We start from the raw sequence: 27,426 nt of genomic DNA, 5'->3' as shown, positions 1-27,426 counted from the left end.
CCCACTTTTTGTTCGGGGGTCACAATTTTTACAATCTTCACTATATATACAACCTTTTGTGTATGTATTGGCATTTTTGGTGAAGTGGTTCTTGAGAAGAAAATTTTTAAACATTTTTCATATGTAGTTATATGTTAAACTTTGAACCCCGCCTGGGGCTGTAGTTTTCGTCTGAGGGTCACGATTTCTACAATTTAGAATCTTCATTATACATACAAGCTTTTGTGTAAATATTGGCATTTCTGGTGCAGTGGTTCTTGAGAAGAAGATTTTTTAAACTTTTCCATATGTGGTTCTATGTTAAACTTTGAACCCCGCCTGGGGCCCCAGTTTTGGTCCGAGGGTCACAATTTTTACAATTTAGAGTCTTCACTATATATACAAGCTTTTGTGTAAATATTGGCATTTCTGGTGCAGTGGTTCTTGAGAAGAAGATTTTTTAAACATTTTCCTATGTATTTCTATGTTAAACATTGAACCCTGCCTGGGGCCCCAGTTTTGGTCCGAGGGTCACGATTTTTACAATTTAGAATCTTAACTATATATACAAGCTTTTGTGTAAATATTGGCATTTCTGGTGCAGTGGTTCTTGAGAAGAAGATTTTTTAAACATTTTCCTATGTATTTCTATGTTAAACTTTGAACCCCGCCTGGGGCCCCAGTTTTGGTCCGAGGGTCACGATTTTTACAATTTAGAATCTTCACTATATATACAAGTTTTTGTGTAAATATTGGCATTTCTGGTGCAGTGGTTCTTGAGAAGAAGATTTTTTAAACTTTTCCATATGTGGTTCTATGTTAAACTTTGAACCCCGCCTGGGGCCCCAGTTTTGGTCCGAGGGTCACGATTTTTACAATTTAGAATCTTCACTATATATACAAGTTTTTGTGTAAATATTGGCATTTCTGGTGCAGTGGTTCTTGAGAAGAAGATTTTTTAAACTTTTCCATATGTGGTTCTATGTTAAACTTTGAACCCCGCCTGGGGCCCCAGTTTTGGTCCGAGGGTCACGATTTTTACAATTTAGAATCTTCACTATATATACAAGCTTTTGTGTAAATATTGGCATTTCTGGTGCAGTGGTTCTTGAGAAGAAGATTTTTTAAACATTTTCCTATGTATTTCAATGTTAAAATTTGAACCCCGCCTGGGGCCCCAGTTTTGGTCCGAGGGTCACGATTTTTACAATTTAGAATCTTCACTATATATACAAGCTTTTGTGTAAATATTGGCATTTCTGGTGCAGTGGTTCTTGAGAAGAAGATTTTTAAAGACATGCACCCTATACTTACTGTTTCGCAATTATCTCCCTTTTGAAAAGGGCTGTGCCCTTCATTTTAACAATTTATAATCCCCTTACCATAAGGATGCTTTGTACCAAATTTGGTTAAATTTGGCCTGGTGGTTTTTGAGAAGAAGTTGAAAATGTGAAAAGTTTACAGACGGACGGACAGACAGACAGACGGACGGACGGACGACGGACAACGGGTGATCAGAAAAGCTCACTTGAACCTTCGGTTCAGGTGAGCTAAAAATACAACTGACAATGATCAAAGATAAATAATTTATTAACAATTCATATCATATCCAGAATTATCAAGTAACGGATAAGCTGTTTAGCTAGGGACAAATATAATATAAATGTACAGAACATGTATACATGTAGGTCCCTACTAATTTACCTGGTACAGTTAATTGAAGCGTTTACATGTTAGAAGTGTAGGTACTGGCATAACAGATTCTCCATAAATGTTTTTGGGGTGGGGTACTCTTGTCCCCATATATTATATATATATATTATATACATGTATATATATATATTTTTTTTTATATGTTTATTGTACTACAATTCATAAAACAATGGTCTATAACAATCCTAGATAAAACACAAGTATACAATGTAACCAGTCTTAACTACAAGCAATAGGCCATTAAGTTGAATTCCTTTAAGAAGCACATCTGCATAGGTCTGGTTTTCACTATCGTATGGCAACAAATGTCAGATCAATGGAGAGACAAAGAATAATGCTGTCCAGTATATAAGGACTGTCACGGCTGAATCATCGTAAACAGAATCACATGCTGGCCTTGATGAAGTTGATCAGTCCATTGGTGGAGCCATCATGACTAGAGACAGGGTCTTTTCCTTTCAGCTCAGGTTGAATTTGTTTGGCAAGCTGCTTTCCAAGCTCAACTCTAGTAAAAAAATTGTAAATGTTGCAAGTAAATAAATGTTAAAAATATCCTCGTATAAAGGGAAATAACTCTACAAGAACACTTGAGTACTCACCCCCACTGGTCATAGGAGTTGATATCCCATATAATTCCCTGAACAAAGATCTTGTGTTCATACATTGCTAGAAAGAAGAAGAACAAATCCATTTTTAAATAATGAATACATTTTAATTGTAATCAAGGACTAAAGAAGATGAGGCATATATTTTACAGAATAACCTTAATTACATTGCATAACATTTGTGTCAAAGCCCCAATAATTTCATGTATTATATGGACTTACCAATAAGAAGACCTAATGTGAAAGGAGTCAATTTCTGGAACAGAATTGAATTGCTGGGTCTGTTACCCTCAAACACCTGGATAAAAAATATGAAAATTTTAATCATAACTTCATTACAATGCCATATAGAATCTGACTTTACCCAAGTATTGGGTATCAATAATCATCATGATATTTTGTTTTCAATTCTTTCTGTAGTTATATTTTGTATATAAAGGATTTTCTTAATTTTTTCTGATGTAAACATCACTGGTGATATGGGTCATAAGCTGACCTTGTGGGGGAGGATATGATCAATGTCGGCCTGGGACATTCCAGACTTGACCAATTCCGCTCGAGCCACATCGGCGGACTTTCCCCTCATCAGGGCCTCAGTCTGGGCAAGGAAGTTAGCTGACAGAATCTATAAAACAACAACAGAAGTCAGGATCTATAAAACAGCAATAAAAGGTGTGCATTGAGTCATAAGAATTTAATATTGGTATGTATTCATTGCTACCAAATTTAAACAAATATATCAAGATTCCCAAATCACATCTTGATTAACTTCAAACATATCAAAAGATTATGTTATTTTGATACCAGAACATTTTAATTTAAACTTTTTGTTTGGTAATTGTTCACAACCACTTCATATCATTCTATTGTAGGGGGGGGGGGTAAGTCATGTATACTTAAATAAAAAATTTAACTGTTTTTTGTAATTGACAGTGGACTGTCAAAGGTAACCTTATACCACTTAACTACATTAAAGTTATGTCCACAGGTATTTTTGTCCCGTATAAAAACTATAAAACATGACAGCTTTTTTACACATATCAATCCCAGCCTCTAACAATGGTTCTGAGGTTACCTACGTCTGTACAAAGTTGCTACAAGTTATGGGGTCATTTACCTCATGGTGAAGGCCATTTTGAATTGGATTCTGGGTCTTTACAGGCATTAAAAAGTCACATGGAATTAACCTTGTACCTGAAGAGAGAAAATATGTATAAATTCAATTCAGAGAATGCAATACATGTACAATTAAGAAAAAGGCCTTTTTCCTCGGCAAGGCTCCAATAAAAGAATTAAAAGACTGAGATGACACTTGGCTTTTTGAAAAATTTCACTATAAAAACTATAGTAGAGAAACAACTGCGACAGTCTTAATATGAACACTGAATATGGACCTTGGTGAATGAGCTGGTAGAAAGCATGCTGGCCGTTCGTCCCTGGTTCGCCCCAAATGATGGGCCCTGTCTTGTAGGCACACCTCTGACCACTCCTGGTGATGTATTTCCCGTTGCTTTCCATATCTCCCTGCTGGAAGTAGGCAGCAAATCTGTGCATGTACTGCAAGAAAAAGTAAACAGGCTTAGGTTAGGTATTCTTCATGTTGTAGGCTTCCGTCAATGTTAAGTACGCAAATGCCAATGCATGAGGTTCATATATGATCCTTTTACATAACTGTGATGCACATTGTTGTTTTAAGAGTGTTTATGCAGTACCCGGTAGTTTGATAGTCGATATGCTGTGGTTTTGAGATACTTGGGTATACAGTAAAGTAAGCTTATACAAAGAGATGATTAGACTGAACATTTTTAAAACAATAACTAAACAAGAAACTGTATGTAACGTACCTGATCATATGGAAGTAAAGTCTGGGTTTCTGACCCAAAGAAGTTATTATACCATACTCCAATCAAAGCCAAAATAATAGGAATCTGAAGAAAAAGTTAGAATACATACATGTACAAAAATCACAGCAGATGAATGACTGGATGAACAGGAGGAATGTCCTTTTCTAAAATTATATTTCAATACTGGGGTATAAATATTATAAGTATTCATTCAGTTAACACTCTTGAGAGACTGTAAGTGTAAACTGTCAGAATTACATAATTATCGTTGATCTTATTTAAGTGTCAGGCCAATGACCTGAAATATTTTTGGACAAACATTATGCCAATACATTTTTTTTACACTTCAAACTAACTTACATTCGATTCCATTGGAGAGTTAACAAAGTGGTTGTCCATGAAGTGGCCTCCTGCCAGCAAGTCTTCAAAATTGTCCATTCCTGAAAGTAGTAAAAACCAGACATACCGGTATCAGCATCTTGACACCAGATCTTGATGAAATGCCACCAATAAAATTTCATAACAAAAATTCGCTAATTGGGTAAATGATAAAATATTTTGATAGATTTACAACATAATTACTGGACTTACCAATAAAAAGCGCGATGGACATTCCAATGGCCGACCACAGGGAATAACGACCTCCGACCCACTACATTATAAAATTGGTTTTATCATGATATCCACATTACCAAATGTCTTCGGAAATATACCTATAAATATACAGTTGTATACTTACATCCCAAAACTCAAACATATTTTTCTCATCTATTCCGAATTCTTTCACTTTTGTCTGCAAAATACAAGATTGAAAAGATAGCTGAATAACTCAACTAACCTAGATTAAAAGTATATGCAATCCAAGAATAAAACTTGACTAAGCTCTAGTAGGTATATATGTACACTATCCTTTAATCATTGATCCAAAACTTACAGCATTTGTAGAGAGAGCGACAAAATGCTTAGCTATGGCACTTTTCTGAAAAAGAAAAAAAAATGTTCCATTATTTGAAGATAACATTATCCATTGTCATGTTGTGAAGTAATTCAGGAATATCAACATGTTCGGTAGTCTTTCACCACAACCCACCTCCTTGGCAGCTTCCAGTAGCCAGGCTTTGGCAGACTCAGCATTGGTGATGGTTTCTTGTGTTGTAAATGTCTGAAAAACAATTATCACAATACTTATAACATTCAATTTCTAAAACAGAATTTGCAATGGTCAAGAATAAAGACCATATAACTTTATAAGAAAAGAACTGACCTTGGAAGCAATGATGAACAGGGTTGTTTCTGGGTTCAGTTTTTTCAGAGTTTCGGCCATGTGTGTTCCATCAATGTTGGAAACAAAATGTACACTGGGACCGGTTCTGTATGGCTTCAGAGCCTCTGTCACCATCAACGGTCCCTATGTCAAACAGATAAAGTTCATTGATACATTTCACATCAACAGTACTCGTAAATATTGTCTTTCACAAGATTATTTTCTAGTAAGTATTCAATGTGTTTATTTCATTCTATAGTAGGAAAAGGAAAGTTGATGTTTGCTAACATTTTTTGACAGTATACAAAACTACTGTAGATTCCTTATGTTACACGAGAACCGGTACTTAATTCAGCAATTCAACCGCTTTGCATCAAATCGCGAGAATTTGAAATCATGAACGCCAAATTTTTATCATAGTTTTATTAAGTTTACATCTGTACCTAAAATAAAAGCGAAATTTTACAATTAATTAGGTTTCTACAATATATGGATTAACTATAAAATTTAATAAATTAAAGAAAATTTTAGAATCTAGATGTGATGAGAGCTTCTCCTGATTATACTCCTATAAAAATTCGGCCTGGTGTTGTTTTAAGGAATCTAAAGAACTGAGTATTAAAATCTACAAAAAGCATTATATATCTGATGATTAAGTTCAGAAATTTAGGAGAGCTTGATGATTGGCTATTTTTTTTTACATGTGACACATGTAATAACATATGAAAATTTCAGCAGTGTTATGAGCTTTTATACCACTTTCTAGTCATGATAAAATTAATCAGGGAAATTCAGGCAAACTGTCTACGGATATTATTTGTACATTAACATGTATAATAAACTAAGAGCTGTGAAAAGATGAAGCCTGATAAATTAACTTCCTGGTTTGTCAGCTAAGATTTGGACTCGTGCACCTATTCAAACTGGTTTGTTTTGCCCTTTTGTCAGTCCTAACTACTGAATTTCTAAACAAGATTACCACAACTTTCTAGTAGATCAGAAATCAACTACACACCAGGTCTGACCCGCCGATGCCGATGTTGACTACGTCAGTGATGGCTTTCCCTGTGTAGCCCTTCCAGCTCCCACCCTGAACAGACTCAGTGAACTCCCGCATGTGTTTCAACACTCCATTGACATCTGGCATCACCTGGGAATAAAGGGAACATCATATCATTGTAGTCCAAAAGTAAAGTACATTGAAGAAAATGAACATGAATTGAAGTTGATAAAGAGATTACAATGTGAAATTAATAGCAATATAAGTCATGAAAGTTACATCAAATATAAAGGTGTTTGTCTCACCATAGCTTCGTCTGAAATTTTAGGCTACACAAGAGAGCATAACCATGGATATACCAGTCAGTATATGAACTGTAATTACAACTATCAAGACATTTTGTCTACGAGGATGATGAGTACCCTGTAATATGTAAGAGGAGTTGTATGGTTGAATCAGATATGTGCAATTATGTACCCGTTACTCACATCTTTTCCATCAACTGTTACAGGCGTGTTGGATCTATTGCGGAGAGCGACATGTAGGACAGCCCTGTTCTCCGTGAAGTTGATCTTTTCACCAGCAAACATGGCTGCTCTCATCTCTTCAACCTTCCTCTCTTTTGCCTTAAAATGAATAAGTGAAAGTATCTTACACTAACGTATAAGCTCTAGGTTAAACTATGAAATAATTTGCAAAATGTCATAAAGGATTGATTAAACATTAACATACCAGTTTAAACAGCAGACCCATAGTTTTACTGTCCACCAAGTTTTTGGAATAATCCAAGAGAAGATCACCATCTTTTGTTGGCAACTTCTGACTGTTTAGGACAAATCAATGATTAATAAACACAAATTGTGTGCAAAGTTTACATCATTTATTGATTTAACAAACCATTTTGATTTACACATATAAAAAACATGATATATGTATATATGATATTGTATTTGAAATTGTTTAGATAATGTCTTGTTTTTAAACTTTGATCTATTTCACAAAAGTTTTTAAAATTAATTTAACAATCAGAATGACTTGATACATATGTACCATACATGTACATGTATCAGCAATTTATATATGTTACATTTATTGGCAAAATACCTGTCCCACCCCCTTAAAAAAATTTTCAAAACACCTAATTCAAATGACTGTTCCTTTGTTGAAAATGTTTAATGCATATTACAGTTTCACACAACAGGGGTATCAATATTTCACTTTAAGTGTGGGTATTGAAGCACTGACCCATAGAGAACTTTAACTAAGAGGTAAACAAGATGTTCATTGTCCCTCTTGTGAAGTCAAGTAAATCAATTTGTTCAATATCTAAGATACTATCAACTTTCAACAATAATACCAGATCTAAATCTGACAAAATTTAAATCAATTTCCGAATTTGTAAAGCAGCTTACCATGAAGTTTATACGAAGGCTGGCTTGAGTATGATTTTTTTTAATACATAGGCATTTTATGATATCTTTTATGGTTATAATATTCAAATTTGATTACCATATGCATAAATATAAGTTAATATAATCAGTTAACTTAAAGGTTAATTTAATTGTAGCAATAAATTAATTCATCTATTCTATATAGAAAAACTTAATGTTCTCTCTCTCTCTCTCTCTCTCTCTCTCTCTCTCTCTCTCTCTCTCTCTCTCAAAGAATAACCTTAGTTAAACTAAAAGAATACATACGTGGAACAGAATGCAACACGAAATTAAATGCTTCATCTTTAAATAATCCAATGCGACCGATTGTAAAATAAATAAAATCCCCAGCTCTTTAAATTGCTGAGATCAAATAATCACATCTCACTGTTTTCATGACCACGATGACTACACATTCACACCTAGTCTTTGTATCCTGTAGCACTTTGCTATAGCGTCATAACATCCCCATTTTAACTTGCTAAAAAACAATGCATTAAAAATGAAATAACCACTAACGTAATATATCTATTCAGCTGTTCAAGACTGTAGTCAGTACACATCCCCATTCTCTGTGTAAATTGACTATCACACTGAATCATTTTATCCTGTGACAATTTGATGTCGCATCACAAAATAAAGTGTATTATTGATATATAGATCTATGTTAGTATGTACGTGCATTATAAAATTACCTGAATTTGTCAAATCTAGAGGCATCATCCTGAAACATTTTCATCATGTTTAATTTGGATCCCTCAGAATCGAAGTAACTTTGCAGTTCTTTCCATGCCGCTTCTTCTGGTAACGGTGCTCTCTTGATATTCGCCATCGCTGTACATGCACAGTCAACCAACAGGCAGGGAAGTCAGTTTCAGTTTGTCACTTGCCGGCTGATATCACCTTGACTCATTCGGAAGTGATTATATGATCGACCGGAAGGCTTCTGATGTTTTCCTCGGTTGTTGTTGTAAGGAGGGGGGGGGGGGTGATATTCTGGACTTAGCAATGAAACCAAAGAAGCTATTCTGCACTAAGAATTCAGTATAGTCGATATGGAAATGGATACGAAAAGCAAAACAACAACAATATTCACTATAACAATTTTATAATCACATACATCATTCCACACCATTCCATGTACAAGTTACTAAAATTAATATGGATGTACATAGGCGGATCCAGCAATATGGGAAGGATAGGGATGGGGTCCAATCGATGAATATTAATTAATTATCTAGGTATTTGTGTAAAATTCAGTGCTTGTTAAGTTGGTATGGGACCCCTGTCGATATTAATGTGGATAAAAGTTATAAAGAAACAAAACACTTTCACCGGTTAGGCCTAAAATTTTCAAATTTTATAATATTTGACTATTCCGAGGCTCTTTTGAGAAGTGGACAGCCACAGGCATAGCCTACATCCACTCCACTTCTCAAAAGAGAATAAATGTTTGACCACAGGCAGCTGACGTTATAAATTTGTCTCATAATGAAAATGAATACCCTATCTACCTGTAGTATTAGGTAGATAGGGTATTTATTTTTAATATGAGAAAAAAAATCAAAACTTTTAACGTCAGGTGTACGTGTATTTGACCAAAAAATGAATTTCAAAATTTTTTGGAAAGGTAAAAATCATAAAAGCACCAGCGAGATTCGAACTTAGGACTTACATTCTTAAACATCCCTCGATCCGACCCATTGCGCTACGCTGTTATAGGTATCAATTTTGGAAAAGAAATCTTTAATCAAATTATCCGTGATTTTACTATTTATTTCGATAAGGAGGTGCATCATAATATGGAGGTGTCCATACCACCTTAAACTTTTATTCGCCAAAGAGAAAAAAAATGAAAAAAAAATAAACAAAAACAAAAAACCCTAATACGTTTTGAACATTTTCCGTGGATAAAATTCAACAAACATTTATCATGTTTATCTCCTCAATATCTATATCAATATCAGAGTGTACAAGTCCTGCCAATCGATCTTTATTTATCCATTGTTGTTGGGCGTGTTGGATCTGGTAAGGGTGATTTGTATAATAGCAGCTTTAATTGACAAGTCTCCAGCATCAAGAACACGCGAACGTGCTTTTGAAAAGGTCAACTCAGAAACAAAACAAAAACAAAACAAAAAACAATATGCAAATTCCGAAAAGTATGGTGGCATATATCTGCCCCTTGTGTGCAAGTTATTTTTCCATCAAATATGTCGACATGCGAGATAAATATGTTGACATGCAAGATAATTATGTCAACATGCAACATAACTATGTTGACATGCAAGAAAATTGCAATCAGATAGGAATTATACAAAATCTCAAAAATTCTCAAATATCGCCCACTTGTGACATCCAAGATGCTAGATGCTACCTTTTTATGTCGACATGCAACTAATTTATGTTAACATGCAAGATAAATATGCTGACATGCAACTTATTTATGTCAACATGCAACTTATTTATGTCAACATGCAACTTATTTATGTCAACATGCAACTTACTTATGTTGACATGCGAGATGAATATGTTGACATGCAACTTATAAGTTGGTTGTTAACATAACTTAGTCACATGTCGACATAAATATGTTGCATGTCAACATAATTACCTTGCATGTTAACATAACTAAGTTGCATGTCGACATAAAGAAGTTGCATGTTGACATAAAGAAGTTGCATGTTAACATAACTAAGTTGCATGTCGACATAAATAAGTTGCATGTCGACATAAAGAAGTTACATGTTAACATAAATAAGTTGCATGTTGACATCAATAGGTAGCGTATCTAGCATCTTGAATGTCACATGTTGGCGATATTTAAGATTTTTTATAACTTTTATTTGATTGCAGTTTTCTTGCATGTCAACATAGTTATGTTGCATGTTGACATAACTATCTTGCATGTCAACACATTTATCTTGCATGTCCACATAATTAATAGAAAAATAACTTGCACACAAGGGGCAGAGATATGCCACCATAGAAAAGCTATGATAATACATGTACTTGGGGTTTTTTTTATCTCTTTGAAATTCCTATAGTTATTCTAAAGCCATTTTTTATTTTTGATTGGCTATCAATTGACCTGCTAAATAAAGGTCTAAATGATCGGACACGAAAAAAGTGTGGACAAATTTATCTCTAATTAAAAAGACTGTACATATGTAAAACATCTTGTACAGGCAATTGTCGTGATAAGTTGGATAACAGCAGAAACATGGGAAATAGTAAAAATAAGGAAACAGTAGAATTAACCAGTGTAAGGATGCTCAACAAAAATAGGAACTGAATAAAGAATATAGGGAAGCCAACAAACAAGTTAAAAAAGTGCTAGAAAAGACAGGAGACAATTTGTCCATGACGTGAATGAAGAGGCAGAGGCAGCAGCCAGGCAGAACAACATAAAAAAGCTGTACGAAATAATAAGAACGCTGTCGGGAAAGAATGTGAACACATACACCCCAGTGAGAGACAACCAGGGATGGATAATAGGACAAAGAGCTAGAGGGGGAGAGCACTCCAAGGGAGTTCTTAATCGGCCACCACCACCCAGTACTGCAAGCATTTTAAAAATATAGAATGAACTTCACATCACTACTGGACCCCCATTTAGAAAAAAACATTGAAAAATGGAAAAGCAGCTAGTACAGATGGCATTCCTCCAGAGGCTCTTATAAAGCTACCCCATCAAAGTCTGCAGCGATGTGACAACCTCTACTACAAAAGATATTGGAAGAAGAAAAAGTTTCAGGTGCTTGGGAAAACAGGATACCTGGTTAAACTTCCAAAGAAAGGTGGACTGTCGCAATGTGGAAATTGGCGAGGTATCATGCTTTTATTCATTGCCAGCAAGGTTCTAACAATAGTAATCTTGGAAAGAATAAAAGAAGCATTGGACAAGGAACTAACTAAAGACCAGAACAAGCAGGGTTTTGCCAAAACAGATCATGCACAGACCACATTGCCACCCTTCGAATCATCATAGAGCAGTCTATTGAGTGACAGTCTTCACTATATTCAACATTTCTGGACTTTGGAAAAGCTTTTTAGTTTTGACAGTGTGAATAGGTCAATCATCTTGAAGCTAATGGAACATTATGGAATACCTCCAAAGTTCATTAGCATCATTAGCAACTTGTATGACGATGCCACATGTCACATAATTCACAATGGAAAACTCACATCCATTTAAAGTAGAAACAGGAGTAAGACAGGGTTGCATTCTTTTACCAACGCAATTTCTAATTGTAATTGACAAGATCATGATGGAAACAATACTGGAATCCAGAGGACCTTTACCAAACACCTCGAACACCTTGATTTTGCAGATGACATTGACCTGCTATCCCACAAACAAAACATGTACAGGAGAAATTGTCGCGCCCTGCAGCCGAAGCAGAAAAGACCGTCCTTAAAATAAATATAAAAAGACAGAGTTGATGAGAATGAACAACAAACAGAATGCACTAATCCAGTTAAATGGAGAGAATAACAAGGAAACCGATAAATTTACCTATCTCGGGAGCATTGTCAGCAAGGACGGGGGCGCTGACGACGACGATAAAGCCCTACCAACAAGGCAAAACATGCATTCAACACCCTCCGCCCAATTGGGAATTCTAAAGCACTCTCCATCAACACCAAAGCAAGAGTCTTTAATACAAATGTAAAATCAGTCATGTTTTATGGCTTGGAGACCTGTAAGGTAACGAAAACAATCAATACCAAACTCCTGTCCTTTGTATCCGCCATATACTCTTATCAAATCAGATATCAGATGGTCAGACACCATATCGAACAACAGCCTATGGGAAAAGATCAACCAAGATCCCATCTACATTGAAATAAAGAGGAGGAAATGGGGATGGATAGGCCACACTGTACATAAATTCTTAGAAAACATCCCAAGACAGGCACTGAATTGGAACCCTCAGGGAAAGAGGAAGGTGGGGAGACCTACGCAAACCTGGAGAAGATCAGTGGAGTCGGAGGCAAAAGAGGCAGGATTCACCTGGGCCCAGTTAAAGAAAGTCGCCCTAAAACAGAGTCCGCTAGCGAGAAGTGGTTGTGGCCCTATGCTCCCCAAGGAGTGAACATGAATAAGTCAAAGTTTTACAATATCTTAATGAACCATGCGTTGCCTGTAGACTTTTAATTTAATGCAATTCATTTCAAGGTGCAATTAATTAGACCATAATCAAAATTTTGAAAATTCCTTTGGAGAAGTATTTTTATTTGATAACAACTTCAAAATGATACAATGGGTAAGAATATCGGACCATTCATTTATTAGGTACAAAATGTGGTTATTAAAAGCACCGGCATATAAAAAAGCACATTCACGTATTAAAGTCCTTCTTATAAAATAACATAATCACATAAAAAGCACCATTTTCATATAATAAAGCACCAACATCATATAATAAAGCGCCATCTTTATTTAATAAAGTATGTATGTCGTATTTAGTGACTCTAAACAGTGTAATTTGCAAGTAAATGTCGTTACGAAATTTTAAGATACTTGTAAAATATTATATATCCTGAATTGAAAGTAAATGTAATGCAACGCTCCCATGTATACTATGTTGTCTCACTGTAATATACGGTGGGCCATGTGGGTCATTACTTGTATTAAGCTTTAAGTGTATGTGTAACTTAATGTGCGTTCTTTGTACGCAGGTAACATTTAAATGATGATTTTGTTAATCAGATTAATTTGTTATAAACCTGAATTTAATTTCTTTTAAAGTCCAACGTGTTTATCCTTCAGATACATCTGTCTATAAGTTTAGAATTTTAAAAATTGATTATAGAAGAATATATTCTGAAAAATCATTTTTCTGCAAGACAGCTTACTGGATGAATCCCATCATAAAAATTGTCATATGAAAAATTTGAGTTTTTTTTTGCATTTTCCATTTCTTCCTCATTTGTAAATTGAAATGTTTGATATTTGTTTGTAAAGGCGTATACTAGAACTATTGTAGTTAGCATTATATTCAGATATTTAGTTATTAAAAAATCTAATGTCATTTTCAAAGGCTTCCCATTGAGCTCCAGATTATATATATATATTTATATATATATATATATATATATATATATATATATATATATATATATATATATATATATATATATATATATATATATATATATATATATATATATATATATATATATATATATATTTTTCTAAAATTATCCAGATAAAATACAAATATACAATGGAATTCTTAATGAAGCACATCTGCATATGTCTGTCAGATCAATGGAGTGACAAAGAATAATGCTGTCCAGTATATAAGGACTGTCACAGTTGAATCATCGTAAACAGAATCACATGTTGGCCTTGATGAAGTTAATCAGTCCATTAGTGGAGCCATCATGGTTAGAGACAAGGTCTTTTCCTTTCAGCTCAGGTTGAATTTCTTGGGCTAGCTGCTTTCCAAATTGAACTCTAGTAAAAAGTTGAATATTGAAAAAGATTAATACTAAAGGTAATAACTGTATAAGAATACAGAGTATTAGCTTTAGTAACTCACCCTAGCTGGTCAAAAGAGTTGATATCCCATATTATTCCCTGAACAAAGATCTTGTGTTCATACATTGCTACAGAATAGAACATGTTAAAGTCTGAAGATTATAGTTTAGTTGAAATCAATGACAAAAGAAGATCAGACAATAAAGTCATATACTTTACAGAATAACGATTTGGAATAAAATATTTTGTGCCAAACCTTTCTTCTTCATGTTGATTATATTAACTTTAACGTACATGTATATACATGTATTAATATAGACTTACCAATAAGAAGACCTAATGTGAAAGGACTTAATTTCTGGAATAGAATGGAATTACTGGGTCTGTTACCATCAAACACCTGAAATTTTTCATACTTTCATTACCTGTACAATTACATTTTCCATGAGTATTAAAATCAAATACTAGTAACGCTAGCAATAAAATACAGGCACTGATAATAGAAAGATATTTAGTTTCCAATTCTTTCTGTAACTATTTTTGTGTATAGGGGATCTTCCTTATGTTTCTGATGTAAACATCACTGGTGAATTGGGTCATAAGCTGACCTTGTGGGGGAGGATATGATCAATGTCGGCCTGGGACATTCCGGACTTGACCAATTCCGCTCGAGCCACATCGGCGGACTTTCCTCTCATCAGGGCCTCAGTCTGGGCAAGGAAGTTGGCTGTCAGGATCTGTAATACAGCAATAGAAGTCAGGATCTATAACACAGCAATAGAGTTCGGGATCTATAACACAGCAATAGAAGTCAGGATCTATAACACAGCAATAGAAGTCGGGATCTATAACACAGCAATAGAAGTCGGGATCTATAACACAGCTATAGAAGTCAGGATCTATAACACAGCTATAGAAGTCAGGATCTATAACACAGCAATAGAAGTCAGGATCTATAACACAGCAATAGAAGTCAGGATCTATAACACAGCAATAGAAGTCGGGATCTATAACACAGCAATAGAAGTCGGGATCTATAACACAGCAATAGAAGTCGGGATCTATAACACAACAATAGAGTTCGGGATCTATAACACAGCAATAGAAGTCAGGATCTATAACACAGCAATAAAAGTCGGGATTTATAACACAGCTATAGAAGTCAGAATCTATAACACAGCAATAGAAGTCGGGATCTATAACACCGCAATAGAAGTCAGGATCTATAACACAGCAATCGAAGGTGTGCATTGAGCCATAAGAAGTAAGTATTGGTATGTATTTATTGTTACCAAAACAAAAATAGTTGTATTCACTAAATTCAAGTCTTGAATAACTCTAAACATATCAAAATAATCTGTTTTTATAATAACAAAACAATATAAAAGTATGTAGATGCATCTGGTATTTAAATACTTTTTATGTGGTAAATGCCCCTTACATTCAGTTTACAATCACTTCAAATCACGCTATGGGGTGTAATCGTGTCATCAAACTTAGACAGCAATGTAACTGATATTTGAATAAACGTAGGTCTGACAAAAGTAACCCGATACAAGTAAACCACAGGAAATCATGTGAACATATATTAATGATTACTGTAGGACTACAAAACATGACAGCTTTTTATTAAGGTTTCTATCCCAGCTTCAAAAAATGATCCAGCAGAGGTTCCTTAACCCTGTACAGAGCGTTGCTACAGAGTAATGGGGTCATTTACCTCATGGTGAAGGCCATTTTGAATTGGATTCTGTGTCTTTACAGGCATAAGAAAGTCACATGGAATTAACCTTGTACCTAAAAAGAGGAACATAAATACACGGTTATAGCGAACCCGCTTATAATGAATTGACGCTTACAGCGAAGTGAATTTCATTCCCTAAGACTCTATTTCATGTTGTAAACTTGACGGATATAACGAATTACGCTTATAACGAAGTTAAATTGTCCGTCCCTGGGACTTCGTTATAAGCGTGTTTTACTGTATACCAGTAATATCCTATTCAGAGAGTATAATAATAAGAAGGAAATCATTTCTCAGCATGGCTCCAGTAAAAGAATTTAAATAGGTGACGCTCAGCTTTTAAAAGTTTTCACAATAAAAACTTTAGTTCAGAACAACTGAACTTTAGTATGAACACTGAGTGTGGACCTTGGTGAATTAGCTGGTAGAAAGCATGCTGGCCGTTCGTCCCTGGTTCACCCCAAATGATAGGCCCTGTCTTGTAGGCACACCTCTGACCACTCCTGGTGATGTATTTCCCGTTGCTCTCCATATCTCCCTGCTGGAAGTAGGCAGCAAATCTGTGCATGTACTGCAAGAAAAAGTAAACAGGCTTAGGTTAGGTATTATTCATGTTGTAAGAGGGTCAATCAAAAAATACAATACAAAGACAACGTGGCTGTCTATCATATTTATATTTTCAGCAAAGTCAAAACTAACAGATTAATTAATGCAACAACTTTTATTTAATTGTTATAGAAAGTTTCATTCCATTTGATGAAAAAGGTATTTTTGTTACCCGTTTTTAAAATGATTAACATGATTTGTCACCACGGCGCACGTTAACGATGAAAACATAATGTTAAGATGACGCACGCGCAATTAATAGAAATATCCATTCTTTATATCACCCTGTATCTTTTGTGTTTATCAGTATACAATTTAAATTGGCAATATTTCACTTGACATCTAATTTGTCATAATCATAAGTTAGTTTCTCGAAGTTTTCTTATTTTTTACCCCATGTCTTTTCGTTTACAGGAAGGAAATCCCTGAATGTCAGATGACGTTGTTTATTTTTTTTATCAAATATTTACAGATATTCTACTCTCTTTTGTGTTGTTTGATGTTCAAAATACAGATATCACAACCCCACAAGATGTGTTAGAGTTAAACACAATTGTGCAAATAATTTTTGACTTATTTTTTCCACCATTGGGCATTTTCAGTTTTATTTCGCTTCCCCAGTTAGATCCATATGGTTTACACTTTTCGTTGCGTCGATCGCCGTGACGTCCGGCGACGTCAATTTTTTTAGTCAATTTCAAAGAAAACTGTATGTCTTAAATTACTGATATCAAAGCTATATATCCTGTCATTACTTGGTACATAAAATATTTCTTGATTGACCTCGTATGCTTCTGTTAGATATGCAATTGCAAATGCATGAGGGTCATATATGATCCTTTTACATAACTGTGATGCACACTGTTGTTTGAAGAATGTTTATGTACCAGTTATATTGTTGATATGATGTGGTTTTGAGATACCTGAGTACGTATAGTGTGCTTATATAAAGAGACGATGAGCTTGAACATTTTCAAAACAATAACTAAACAAGAAACTGTATGCAAGGTACCTGGTCATATGGAAGTAAAGCCTGGGTTTCTGCTTCGAAGAAGTTATTATACCATACTCCAATCAAAGCCAAAATAACAGGAATCTAGAGAAAACGTTGTAATGCATACAAAATTCACAGCAGACTGATTGACGATGATCAGGAGGAATGCCATTTTCTAAAATTATATTTCAATGCTAGGGTATAAATAACAGGTATTCCTTTATTCCTTTGGCACTCTTTTGGCAAGTGTAAACTCTCAGAATATTATCACTAATATTATTGAAGTCTCAAGCCACTGACCCGAAATGTTTTTGGACTAACATTACGCCAATACATTTTATTTTACACCACAAATAAATTTACATTAGATTCCAGTGGAGCATTAACAAAATGGTTGTCCATAAAGTGGCCTCCTGCTAGCAAGTCTTCAAAATTGTCCATTCCTGAAAGTATTGAAAACCAGACATATCGGAACATTGACACCAAATCTTAATGAAATGCTACACACAAATCTATTACATAATGATTTTTAAAAATTGTGAACTGGTTATATGTTACGATAATTATAATGCAGGACTAACCGATGTAAAGCGCAATGGACATTCCAATGGCTGACCACAAGGAAAAACAACCTCCAACCCACTGAATCATAAAAATACATTTGCATCAGATACCCCATAACCATTGTCATTGGGTGTGTGTGTGTGTATATATATATATATATATATATATATATATATATATATATATATATATATATATATATATATATATGTGTGTGTGTGTGTGTGTGTGCGTGTGTGTGTGTGTGTATAATTTCCCAATACAACAAAAAATGAATCGGCACAGTTTTAAATAATTTAAAAATAGTAAATATCCAGAATAAAATCACAAATTGATCCTATTTACTGCAAACGTTTTCGCCATTCGTGGCTCTTCAGGATCAATATGTGATTTTATTCTGGATATTTATTATTTTTAAATTATTTAAAACTGTGCCGATTCATTAAAAAGAAATGTCTGTAAAAGCAAACGCTATTTAAGAAATATTAGTTGTATACTTACATCCCACAGCTCAAACATATTTTTCACATCAATTCCAAATTCCTTTACTTTTGTCTGCAAAATGTAAGTTAATTTGCTAAAATAACTTATTCAGCAAATCCAAATAAACGTAATCAGTAGAACACGAGCTGTATTTGAAAACGTTTTTCTAACGAGCTTTAGCTAGTAAGGTACGGACTAATCTAAAACTTACTGCATTTGTAGAAAGAGCTACAAAATGTTTGGCTATGGCACTTTTCTAAAAAGGAAAAAAAATGATGATATCATTATCCATTGTCATGATATGTGGAGTAATTAAGGAATAACAACATGTTCGGTAATCTTTCCCCACAACCCACCTCCTTGGCAGCCTTCAGTAGCCAGGCTTTGGCAAACTCAGCATTGGTGATGGTTTCTTGTGTTGTAAATGACTGAAAAACCAATCAACATTTTACGTTCACAATACTTACACATTCATTTGCAAAAACAAATTATACTATAATCAGAATCACAACCAAACTTGAAAAAATTGACCTTGGAAGCAATGATGAACAGGGTGGTTTCTGGGTTCAGTGTTTTCAGAGTTTCGACCATATGTGTTCCATCAATGTTGGAAACAAAATGTACACTGGGGCCGGTTCTGTATGGCTTCAGAGCTTCAGTTACCATCAACGGACCCTATGTCAAACAGATAAAGTTCATTGATACATTTCAAATATATTTGCTAGCTATATGGAAAAAAATTTAAAACAAAGAGAATTTTAGAAATTAGAATCTAGCTGTGGGAGCTTCTCCTAAGGAATTTACAGTATTGAGCATTAAAATCTATAAAATTGAAACAATATGTATCTGATGATAAAGTTCAGGAATTTAAGATTGCTTGGTGATGAAATTGCAATATAAGTGATATTTACAGGTGCAAATGTCAACAGTGTAATACAATTTTATATCACTATCTAGTCTTGATAAAATCAACCAGGGACATTCAAGTAAATCGTTTATGGATATGATCTGTATATGAAAATGTAGAATAAACTTTATAAAAGCTACGAAAAGATCAAGACTAAAAAAACTAGAGGTACCTTGGGCAAGCTCACAAATGATACTACCAGCTAAGAAAATATAATAACGCAAGTATATTTCTCTGTTAGAATGTAAGTAAGTCTTATAATGGCTTTCACCTTGCACAAATGGCTAAAACTCAAGGTCAGGAAATATTTACAGGTCACAAGCAATTTTTTTATCAATATAATCATTTTCCTTTACAAAATATGGCCAAGACATTTTTTTAACAATGACCTTAAATTTTACAACTGACCATGGGACAAAACCATGATACATTCTCAAGTCATAAGCAACCTTTATAATAAGAAAGAACTTTCAATGTTTCTCCATTAAAAGTAAAAAAGCGGACACAAATTATGAACTTTTTCTTTCAATGACCTTGAACTTGGCAAAATGACCTTGGGTTTATTCATTTCACCCTCAGGTCATAAGCAATCTTTTTTTGCAGTAAGAACCTCCATTAATGTTTCCCCATAGAAAGAGAGAGACTAGACACAAAATGTGCACTTTCCTTCCAGTGACCTTGAACTTGCCCAAACGACCTTAAAAATCATGACGAGCCCTCAGGTCTAAAGCAATCTTTGTGTGAAGTAAGGACTTCCAATGTTTCTCCATAAGAAAGATATGGGCCGGACATGAATTTTGCACTTTCCATTCTAGTGACCTAGAACTTGCCTAAATGACCTTGTGTCAGTTTTATGACGCATCCTCGGGTCCAAATCAATCTTTGTGTGAAGTAAGAACTTTCAACGTTTTCCAGAAGAAAGATATGAAATGGTCACAAACTTTTTACTTTTCCTTACAGTGGCCTTTAGTCAAAATCTTCACACGCCCTCAGGTCATAAGCAATCTTTTTCTGCAGTAAGAACTTCTAATGTTTCTCCATATCAAAGATATGGTCCAGACAAAATTTTTGCAATTTTCCTTCATTAACATTGAAATTGCCGAAAATGAACTTGGGTCAAAATTACGACACACCCTCAGGATATGAGCAGTTTTGTGTGAGGTAGGAACTTTTAATGTTCTGCCATAAAGAAGATGTGGACAATACACGATTGCAGAGATAGACGGACGGACAGATAGACGGACAAGGTGATTTCAATATACCTTCTAAACTTTGTTTGCGGGGGGAGGGGGTAATAATTAACTTCATGTTTGGTCACTTAAGATTTGTTCGTGTGCATCTCTTCGAACCGGCTTATTTTGTCATCATCTCAGTCCTAACTACTGATTTCCCCAACTCAGAAATCTACTACAAACCAGGTCTGACCCGCCGATGCCGATGTTGACGACGTTAGTGATGGCTTTCCCTGTGTAGCCCTTCCAGGTCCCACCCTGAACAGACTCAGTGAACTCCCACATGTGTTTCAACACTCCGTTGACATCTGGCATCACCTGGAGATAAAGGATTTCTAACAACTTATCATTGTACAATAGTATTTTTAGTAATGGTATATTGAAAAAATGAATATGAGTGAAGGCTCATAAAGAGAATACAATGTGAAACTGGTTACCGGTACATTTTATGAAAGTTACATCAAATGTAATGGCGTTTGTACAATGTACCACCCTAGCTTTATGCCTGAAATTTTATACGCAAGAGAACATAATCATGGATATACCAGTCGGTACATGTTCAGTAGTATTGATTATCAAGTCATTTGGTCAATGAGCATGATGAGCATCTGTAAAAGCAAGAGGAGTTGTATGGTTGAATTAGGGATGTGCAATAATGTACTCACATCTTTTCCGTCAAACATGACAGGCGTGTTAGATCTATTGCGGAGAGCGACATGTAACTCAGCTCTGTCTTGTGTGAAGTTGATTTTTTCACCAGCAAACATGGCTGCTCTCATCTCTTCAACCTTCGTCTCTTTTGCCTTAGATAAAATACATGTAAATTGAAACATATATCTCCGATTTATATACTTAAGGATAGACTAAGAAACAAAATAAGGGTACTTTACTAAATTTGCAAAAATATTTATTTGATTCGTCATTTAACATTACCATACCAGTTTAAACAGCAGATCCATAGTTTTACTGTCCACCAAGTTTTTGGAATAATCCAAGAGAAAATCGCCATCTTTTGTTGGTAGCTTCTGACTGTATTGGACAAATTAATAATAAAAATCACTAATCGTCCTCAAAATTTATTTCATTAATAAATTATTACATGTGTACATGTAATGTAGAAAAAGATCTGAACATTATCCAACCTTTAATTTTTTTAACTTGCCTTGTTCTCATAAAACTTTGATTAATCTTTAAAAAAATCTTTAATTTGATTATTATATTGACTTGATACTTATGTACCACACATTTACATATGGGTTTATATTTTATTGGGGAAATATCTATCCCACCCCTTCCAAAATGTTTTTCTATACAACCTTAATTAAATGACTGTTCCTTTTTGCAAATGTTTCACAAAATATAGGTATAAGTATATATTTTATGTGTAGGTGTGGGTATTTTATTACTAACCCATAGAGAACTGTAAGAAGTAAACAAGGAGTTAATTATTAGACTTTCATGTTAAATATTGAAATCGGATTAGTTTAGACGCAGGTTATAATCCGTTCTATTGCCCTAAGCGTAAGCAACACATTTGGCAATGGTTAACACTATATAAATAGTGCCTGTTTGGGAGGGTAACAGTTGAAATTGACACCCCGAGAAAACCATTGTCAACCGACGCGAAGCGTGTTTCGAGGGGTGTCGATTTCAACTGTTATCCTCCCAAACAGGCACTATTTATTTTGTTATACTCAATGTCTTAATTTTTAAGATAATTTTACTGCTTTATATAGGAATAACGTCAATTCTACAGCGAACCGTACGCGCATAATTTTCGCGCATGTAACAATTTTTAATGTTACCCGTTGCTAAGTGTGTTGCTAACGCTGAGGGTAATAGAACGGATTATGAACTGCGTCTTAACCAATCAGATTTCAGTATTTAACATGAAAGTATAACAAAACGAATTGTTACATGCTCGTAAACTATGCCCGTACAGATCGCCGTAGAATTTACGTCAAAAAATTTTAAGCGGTAAAGATTTAATTACAGTTAAGATATTTGGTATAATAAGATGAATAATGCCTGTAAGGGGGAGGGGGGGGGGGTTAGTTAGTTAGTTAAATAATTGATTAAAGAAATGAACCAAAAAATGAAAAGAAGCAAAGAAAAAGAAAGAAAAAGTGAACTTTTTTCAGAGGAAGGAAAACATGAAATTGAGGAAAGGAGTTCAACTTGCGCAATACTTTAAAACCTATATACAAGAACTAAAATGTAAAGCTGATAATTTAGTTGCTGAAAAAGATTATATGGTAGAAGATGAAATTAAGTACATTTTAAGAAGCTTTTATATTTGAAGGAAAGGTTGTCCATATAATTATAAATTAAGAAATTTGTACTGTGTTTTTAGAAATAGTTATTTTGGTGTTCATCATATTGATCTTGTTTTCGAAGAAATTTTAGATATTTTGAATATTAGTGTAAACAATTAACCAAGGAAAAGCACTGCTTTTATTCTAACAAGTGAAATGGGTGTTTTGAGTAGAAGTCATTTAAATGAGTAACTTTTAATTAGAAGTGATCTTACTATGCATAGAGATGAAACTAAAAAAAAGTACATAATTTTTATGCTGTTCAAGTTAGCAAAGACTGGAAGAAAGTTTTAAAGGGGCATGAACACGATTTGGGTCAAATTCTATTTTCTGTTCTTATTATTTACAATGCTTTAGAAATGCATTTCGAATGATGAAATGATATTTGAGAGTTAGTCGTAGTTATAAGCAAGATACAGGGCTCACAATTCTTTGTCATGTAAACAAGGCTCGTGTGCCCTGTTTTTGTTTACAATGCTTACATCAAACAATACTGTTCAAAGTAAAAATTTAAATAACAAAGCATCCGAAAACCCCCCAGAACAAAACAAAAGTATCAATAAGCCGCTCAATACGCCAAATATTGAAAAATTATTAAATTTGTCGATATTTGCATGGTTAATTGAGCGACTGGTTGATAAAAATTCAGGGTGCCCGTGTAATACATTATCGCACTAAATAATTTTGGCCTGTGACAATTTAATGTCGCATCACATCATGTGCATTAACCATGTTATGCATTGGTCTAGATCTAGGTGCATTACTAATTACCTGAATTTGTCAAATCTAGTGGCATCATCCTGAAACATTTTCATCATGTTTAGTTTAGATCCCTCAGAATCGAAGTAACTTTTCAGTTCTTTCCATGCCGCTACTTCTGGTAAAGGTGCTCTTTTGAAATTCGCCATCTCTTTAAATGCGCAATCAATCAAGAGACAGAAGAGTCAGCTTTAGTTTGTTACTCTGAAATCAAATTGACTCCTTTGGAAGTGATCAAAAGCGTTTACTCCTGTAACTCGAGTTTTTACTCTAGATACCAACCTCTTGATGCAAAGTCAAAGGAAGTGCATAAATAACTGTTATCGGACTGTTCTTTCTGTCTACGTGAGGTAGTGCAGTCAGAATTAATTCAAGATGCCGATGAATGCACAAAAAAGAGTCGCGCTGTTTGAATGCGACAATGGTCACATACTTTTTCGTGGAATTGAAGAATTTACAGGTTATGCATGCGATGAAATTGTTATATACATGTAATATGTTTTAGGGCGCAACCGTTGGGGCGAGCGCAGAATAAATTAGAATTAAATACACACAAGTACATATGTTTCATAATGATAAATACCAAATTTATGCATCAACCTGATAAAAAAGGAACAATATATTTTACGTTCCATTTCACATGTATAAGCATTTATGTTTTATGGTGTTTTAGGATGTCTTGACTGCCTTAACTCTTCTTTTTGCACTTTCAAAATCCATACAACTGTTCGCTTCAATGAATACCATGAGGAGTAATGTTGCATCAACTTCTTTACACACTTTGTAGAATTTTCTTAATCCTGATGTCCTACGATGACTGTTCTAACAGCAACTCTTTTCACCTCTCAGCCATTGTCCAACAATTATCTATCAGAGATCTCCGTTGGTTGTGTACGATCAAGCAGTTGGCTGGTATACCTCTATGCGTTATCAGCTGGGTTGAATTTCATGTTGATGATCTCTATTTGCTTGGTTGTGATTCTGCATGTATCACTGCTAACGTAATACTAGTACTGCCAGACTGTCGGTCCAGAATACGACACAATGAATGGACATGTATATCTTGGTCAGTAACATCGTGTTGGTTTTGTCAACTCCAGTCTTTGTACGATTGTCAACCTGAGTGGGGCAAAACGATAATTTTCCATGAAGTAGGAACAATGACGTTTACTGTCTGCATTCTCTAGTCGTAACAAAGACACTGTGTCGTGTCCAGTTTCGCTTGCGTCTGCAAAGTGATGTAACTGCGCAATGACTGGATAGAAACTGATACATCAGTCCACTTTGAAGTCTTTTAGTTTCTGGACGTCCTGGTACTAATGATTCCACTGTTCATCTGGAATTCCGTCAAATATCCTAATGGGCCGTACACACTACTGACCATCGATAGAATTCCTTGTCTTGTAAGTGTTAGTTTCTTCAATTCCCGTTTAAAGTCAAAGAAATCAAACTCGACGAACTACTGGACTCCAAAGGCTCTTTTAATCGGCGAAGTGTCATGTTTTAGATTAGCTCTCTCTCTCTCTCTCTCTCTCTCTCTCTCTCTCTCTCTCTCTCTCTCTCTCTCTCTCTCTCTCTCTCTGACACGGGTATAGTGTTGATGGCATCTCGACTGTTGGTTATCAAGTTTGTAATGTGAAAATCACCTTTAATTGTCTAAAGGTCTTTGAAAGTCTTTCACTAAAATAGTAATAGCCTCTGTCATTGATTTCAAAGACTTCATACAATCATCTACAGAGAAGTTTTTGATAACGGTATTAACAGTCTCTTAACTGAAATATCCTGTCTAATCTTAAGCTGGGTTTTTTTCGAAGATGAAGATGTTGCACTGTATAAATCCAGAACCATTTGATACTTAGTTAGTACGCTATTGGAAGGATCACCATCTTTCCACCATAGAAATCCAAAAAGGAAGCATCTCGGAGAGGAACACTCACATGGTAGAACATGCTGTCAATATCGACCATAATAGCTATCTCTTCCTCACAGAGTTTGATCAGAGTTCCAATAAGTGTGTTCGGCAAGTTGGGGCCTTGTAACAACTGATCATGTTGTGAAGTTCCCTTGAACATTGTTGCACAAAGCCTTTTTAGCTTCTTAGCGGACAATGTTTACGAAGTTTTGAAATTTAACAGATTTTTGTCCTTAAAGTAAATCCACCCTCCTGTGACGTCATACATTTTACATAAACCATGAATTCATTAAAATTCTTGCAAGTAGATTTGTTATTTCTATGTTATCATAGGTGCACATCAAAAACTCAAATCATTGTTTACTTGGAGATATTTAATAAGCGTTTTTCATCCTTATATTCGACATAATTCAATAATGGCAAAGGGAAATGACTCTTTTCTACTTTTCTCTAAGTGATATATCTAAATGCTATTATTTTTCTAATGTAAAGATTTTTTTCTTTTTTTAAAATTAATTTTAGTTTTCTGGCATAGTAAGCAATGAAATTTAAATAGACAAACAAGTATCCATCCACTTAAATTTAATTTTTAAACAAAAAAAGTGTGATTTTCAGATGATAATTTCAGCCTTTGGTTTTTATTACCTTACATCTTAAATAGTATGGATACATATCTATTTTATTTATTTTTTGATGAAATTCAAGTCCAATAAGTTAAAAAAAAGTTAAATTTTTAACTTTGAACCCATGATTTTATAGGTACGGAGTTACCTTAAGTTTATAAACCACATTGTTGCACAAAGCCTTTTTAGCTTCTTTGCGGACAATGTTTAATAAGTTTTGAAATTTAACAGATTTTTTCCCCCTTAACTTTATAAACCACATTTCGCCACCTTTCTTGTAAGTAGAATGGTATTTACCTGATTCTGTATTTATGTTGCCACTGTTAATAAAGGCAAAAGGCAGATGTTCCACTCACAGTTCGGTTTCTTCAAGTTCCTCGATTATTTCAGTTCTCACAACACATATTTTTATAGCTGTTTGTATATATCCAGTTCTTCTTTCAGCTTAAACTGTAACTTGGCTTCTTTCCGTTTTTTCTTCAGAAGCAATGCTAATTTAGGCTGTAATATAGCTTTTCTCCGACCTCAAACTTCGTTTGCGAATAACTACTTCTCATACTTGTGCTGAAAGTAACTGAACTGCTATCCATTATAACACTTTTTGAGTGTTTTGTGAACCAATCCTCTACTGACTGTTTTATATAAATTCGTGAGGTGTTCATCTCTCTTTTGAATTTTTTCTTAATCGGAGACAACTTTATCTTGAGACAGAAGGAACTCTTCATATTTGTCTAAGCATTTAAAAGAGAAGACTCTTTTTACTGGTTCTTTGTACTCTGATGAGAATAACAATTTCTGTAGATTTAGTGCTGATAATATCTGGAAACACCTTTCTCTGTTCTTTATTTTATTTTCCAAAGTGAATTCAGAACCTTTTTGAGTAATGTTTTTATTTCGTTCACTCCTATGATTCTGTTCTTCTCATTCTCCATCATCTTCCATTATCTACTGGATTGTTTACA

The 27,426-nt window shown here is 34.4% G+C and overlaps 2 protein-coding genes across 3 annotated transcripts; both read right to left on the bottom strand.

Annotated features, from left to right (window-relative positions):
- Positions 1 to 1,551: 1,551 nt before the first annotated feature.
- Positions 1,552 to 8,771, bottom strand: LOC105332291 (glucose-6-phosphate isomerase). The gene is made up of 17 exons (XM_011434836.4): positions 8,531 to 8,771; positions 7,138 to 7,228; positions 6,894 to 7,031; positions 6,421 to 6,555; positions 5,406 to 5,549; positions 5,232 to 5,303; positions 5,076 to 5,120; positions 4,881 to 4,934; positions 4,733 to 4,793; positions 4,502 to 4,581; positions 4,142 to 4,225; positions 3,692 to 3,854; positions 3,415 to 3,491; positions 2,794 to 2,922; positions 2,520 to 2,595; positions 2,292 to 2,358; positions 1,552 to 2,197 (listed from the first exon to the last, which is right to left on the bottom strand). The coding sequence occupies exons 1-17, from the start codon at positions 8,665 to 8,667 to the stop codon at positions 2,077 to 2,079; spliced, it is 1,674 nt and encodes a 557-aa protein (XP_011433138.3). The 5' UTR covers positions 8,668 to 8,771; the 3' UTR covers positions 1,552 to 2,076.
- Positions 8,772 to 14,052: 5,281 nt separating this feature from the next.
- Positions 14,053 to 25,625, bottom strand: LOC136269563 (glucose-6-phosphate isomerase-like). 2 transcript variants are annotated; one of them, XM_066078513.1, is made up of 17 exons: positions 23,942 to 25,621; positions 21,794 to 21,884; positions 21,521 to 21,658; positions 21,039 to 21,173; positions 19,248 to 19,391; positions 19,073 to 19,144; positions 18,928 to 18,972; positions 18,735 to 18,788; positions 18,251 to 18,311; positions 18,033 to 18,112; positions 17,688 to 17,771; positions 16,478 to 16,640; positions 16,046 to 16,122; positions 14,934 to 15,062; positions 14,650 to 14,725; positions 14,387 to 14,453; positions 14,053 to 14,301 (listed from the first exon to the last, which is right to left on the bottom strand). In XM_066078513.1, the coding sequence occupies exons 1-17, from the start codon at positions 24,076 to 24,078 to the stop codon at positions 14,181 to 14,183; spliced, it is 1,674 nt and encodes a 557-aa protein (XP_065934585.1). In that variant the 5' UTR covers positions 24,079 to 25,621; the 3' UTR covers positions 14,053 to 14,180. The 2 variants fall into 2 exon arrangements, with proteins under 2 accessions (XP_065934585.1, XP_065934586.1); XM_066078514.1 differs by lacking the exon at positions 14,934 to 15,062 and having other exon boundaries at positions 23,942 to 25,625.
- Positions 25,626 to 27,426: the final 1,801 nt, after the last annotated feature.

This window comes from Magallana gigas, chromosome 3, assembly GCF_963853765.1.
Source record: "Magallana gigas chromosome 3, xbMagGiga1.1, whole genome shotgun sequence".
Lineage (NCBI taxonomy): Eukaryota > Metazoa > Mollusca > Bivalvia > Ostreida > Ostreidae > Magallana > Magallana gigas.
Note: the sequence above shows the minus strand (reverse complement) of the source record. Positions and strands in the feature narration are given on the sequence as shown.

What these genes read in the sequence shown, in the direction of transcription:
- LOC136269563 (XM_066078513.1), bottom strand. Translation starts at nt 24,078, where the DNA reads ATGGCGAATTTCAAAAGAGCACCTTTACCAGAAGTAGCGGCATGGAAA. An exon ending in TACTGAAGGCTGCCAAGGAG is followed by an intron (nt 18,973 to 19,072) that starts GTGGGTTGTGGG and finishes TTTCCTTTTTAG; the next exon opens with AAAAGTGCCATAGCCAAACA. An exon ending in AACTCTTTTGACCAGCTAGG is followed by an intron (nt 14,302 to 14,386) that starts GTGAGTTACTAA and finishes ACTTTTTACTAG; the next exon opens with AGTTCAATTTGGAAAGCAGC.
- LOC105332291 (XM_011434836.4), bottom strand. Translation starts at nt 8,667, where the DNA reads ATGGCGAATATCAAGAGAGCACCGTTACCAGAAGAAGCGGCATGGAAA. An exon ending in TAACAGTTGATGGAAAAGAT is followed by an intron (nt 6,556 to 6,893) that starts GTGAGTAACGGG and finishes CTTTATTCCCAG; the next exon opens with GTGATGCCAGATGTCAATGG. An exon ending in ATATGTTTGAGTTTTGGGAT is followed by an intron (nt 4,794 to 4,880) that starts GTAAGTATACAA and finishes TTTATAATGTAG; the next exon opens with TGGGTCGGAGGTCGTTATTC.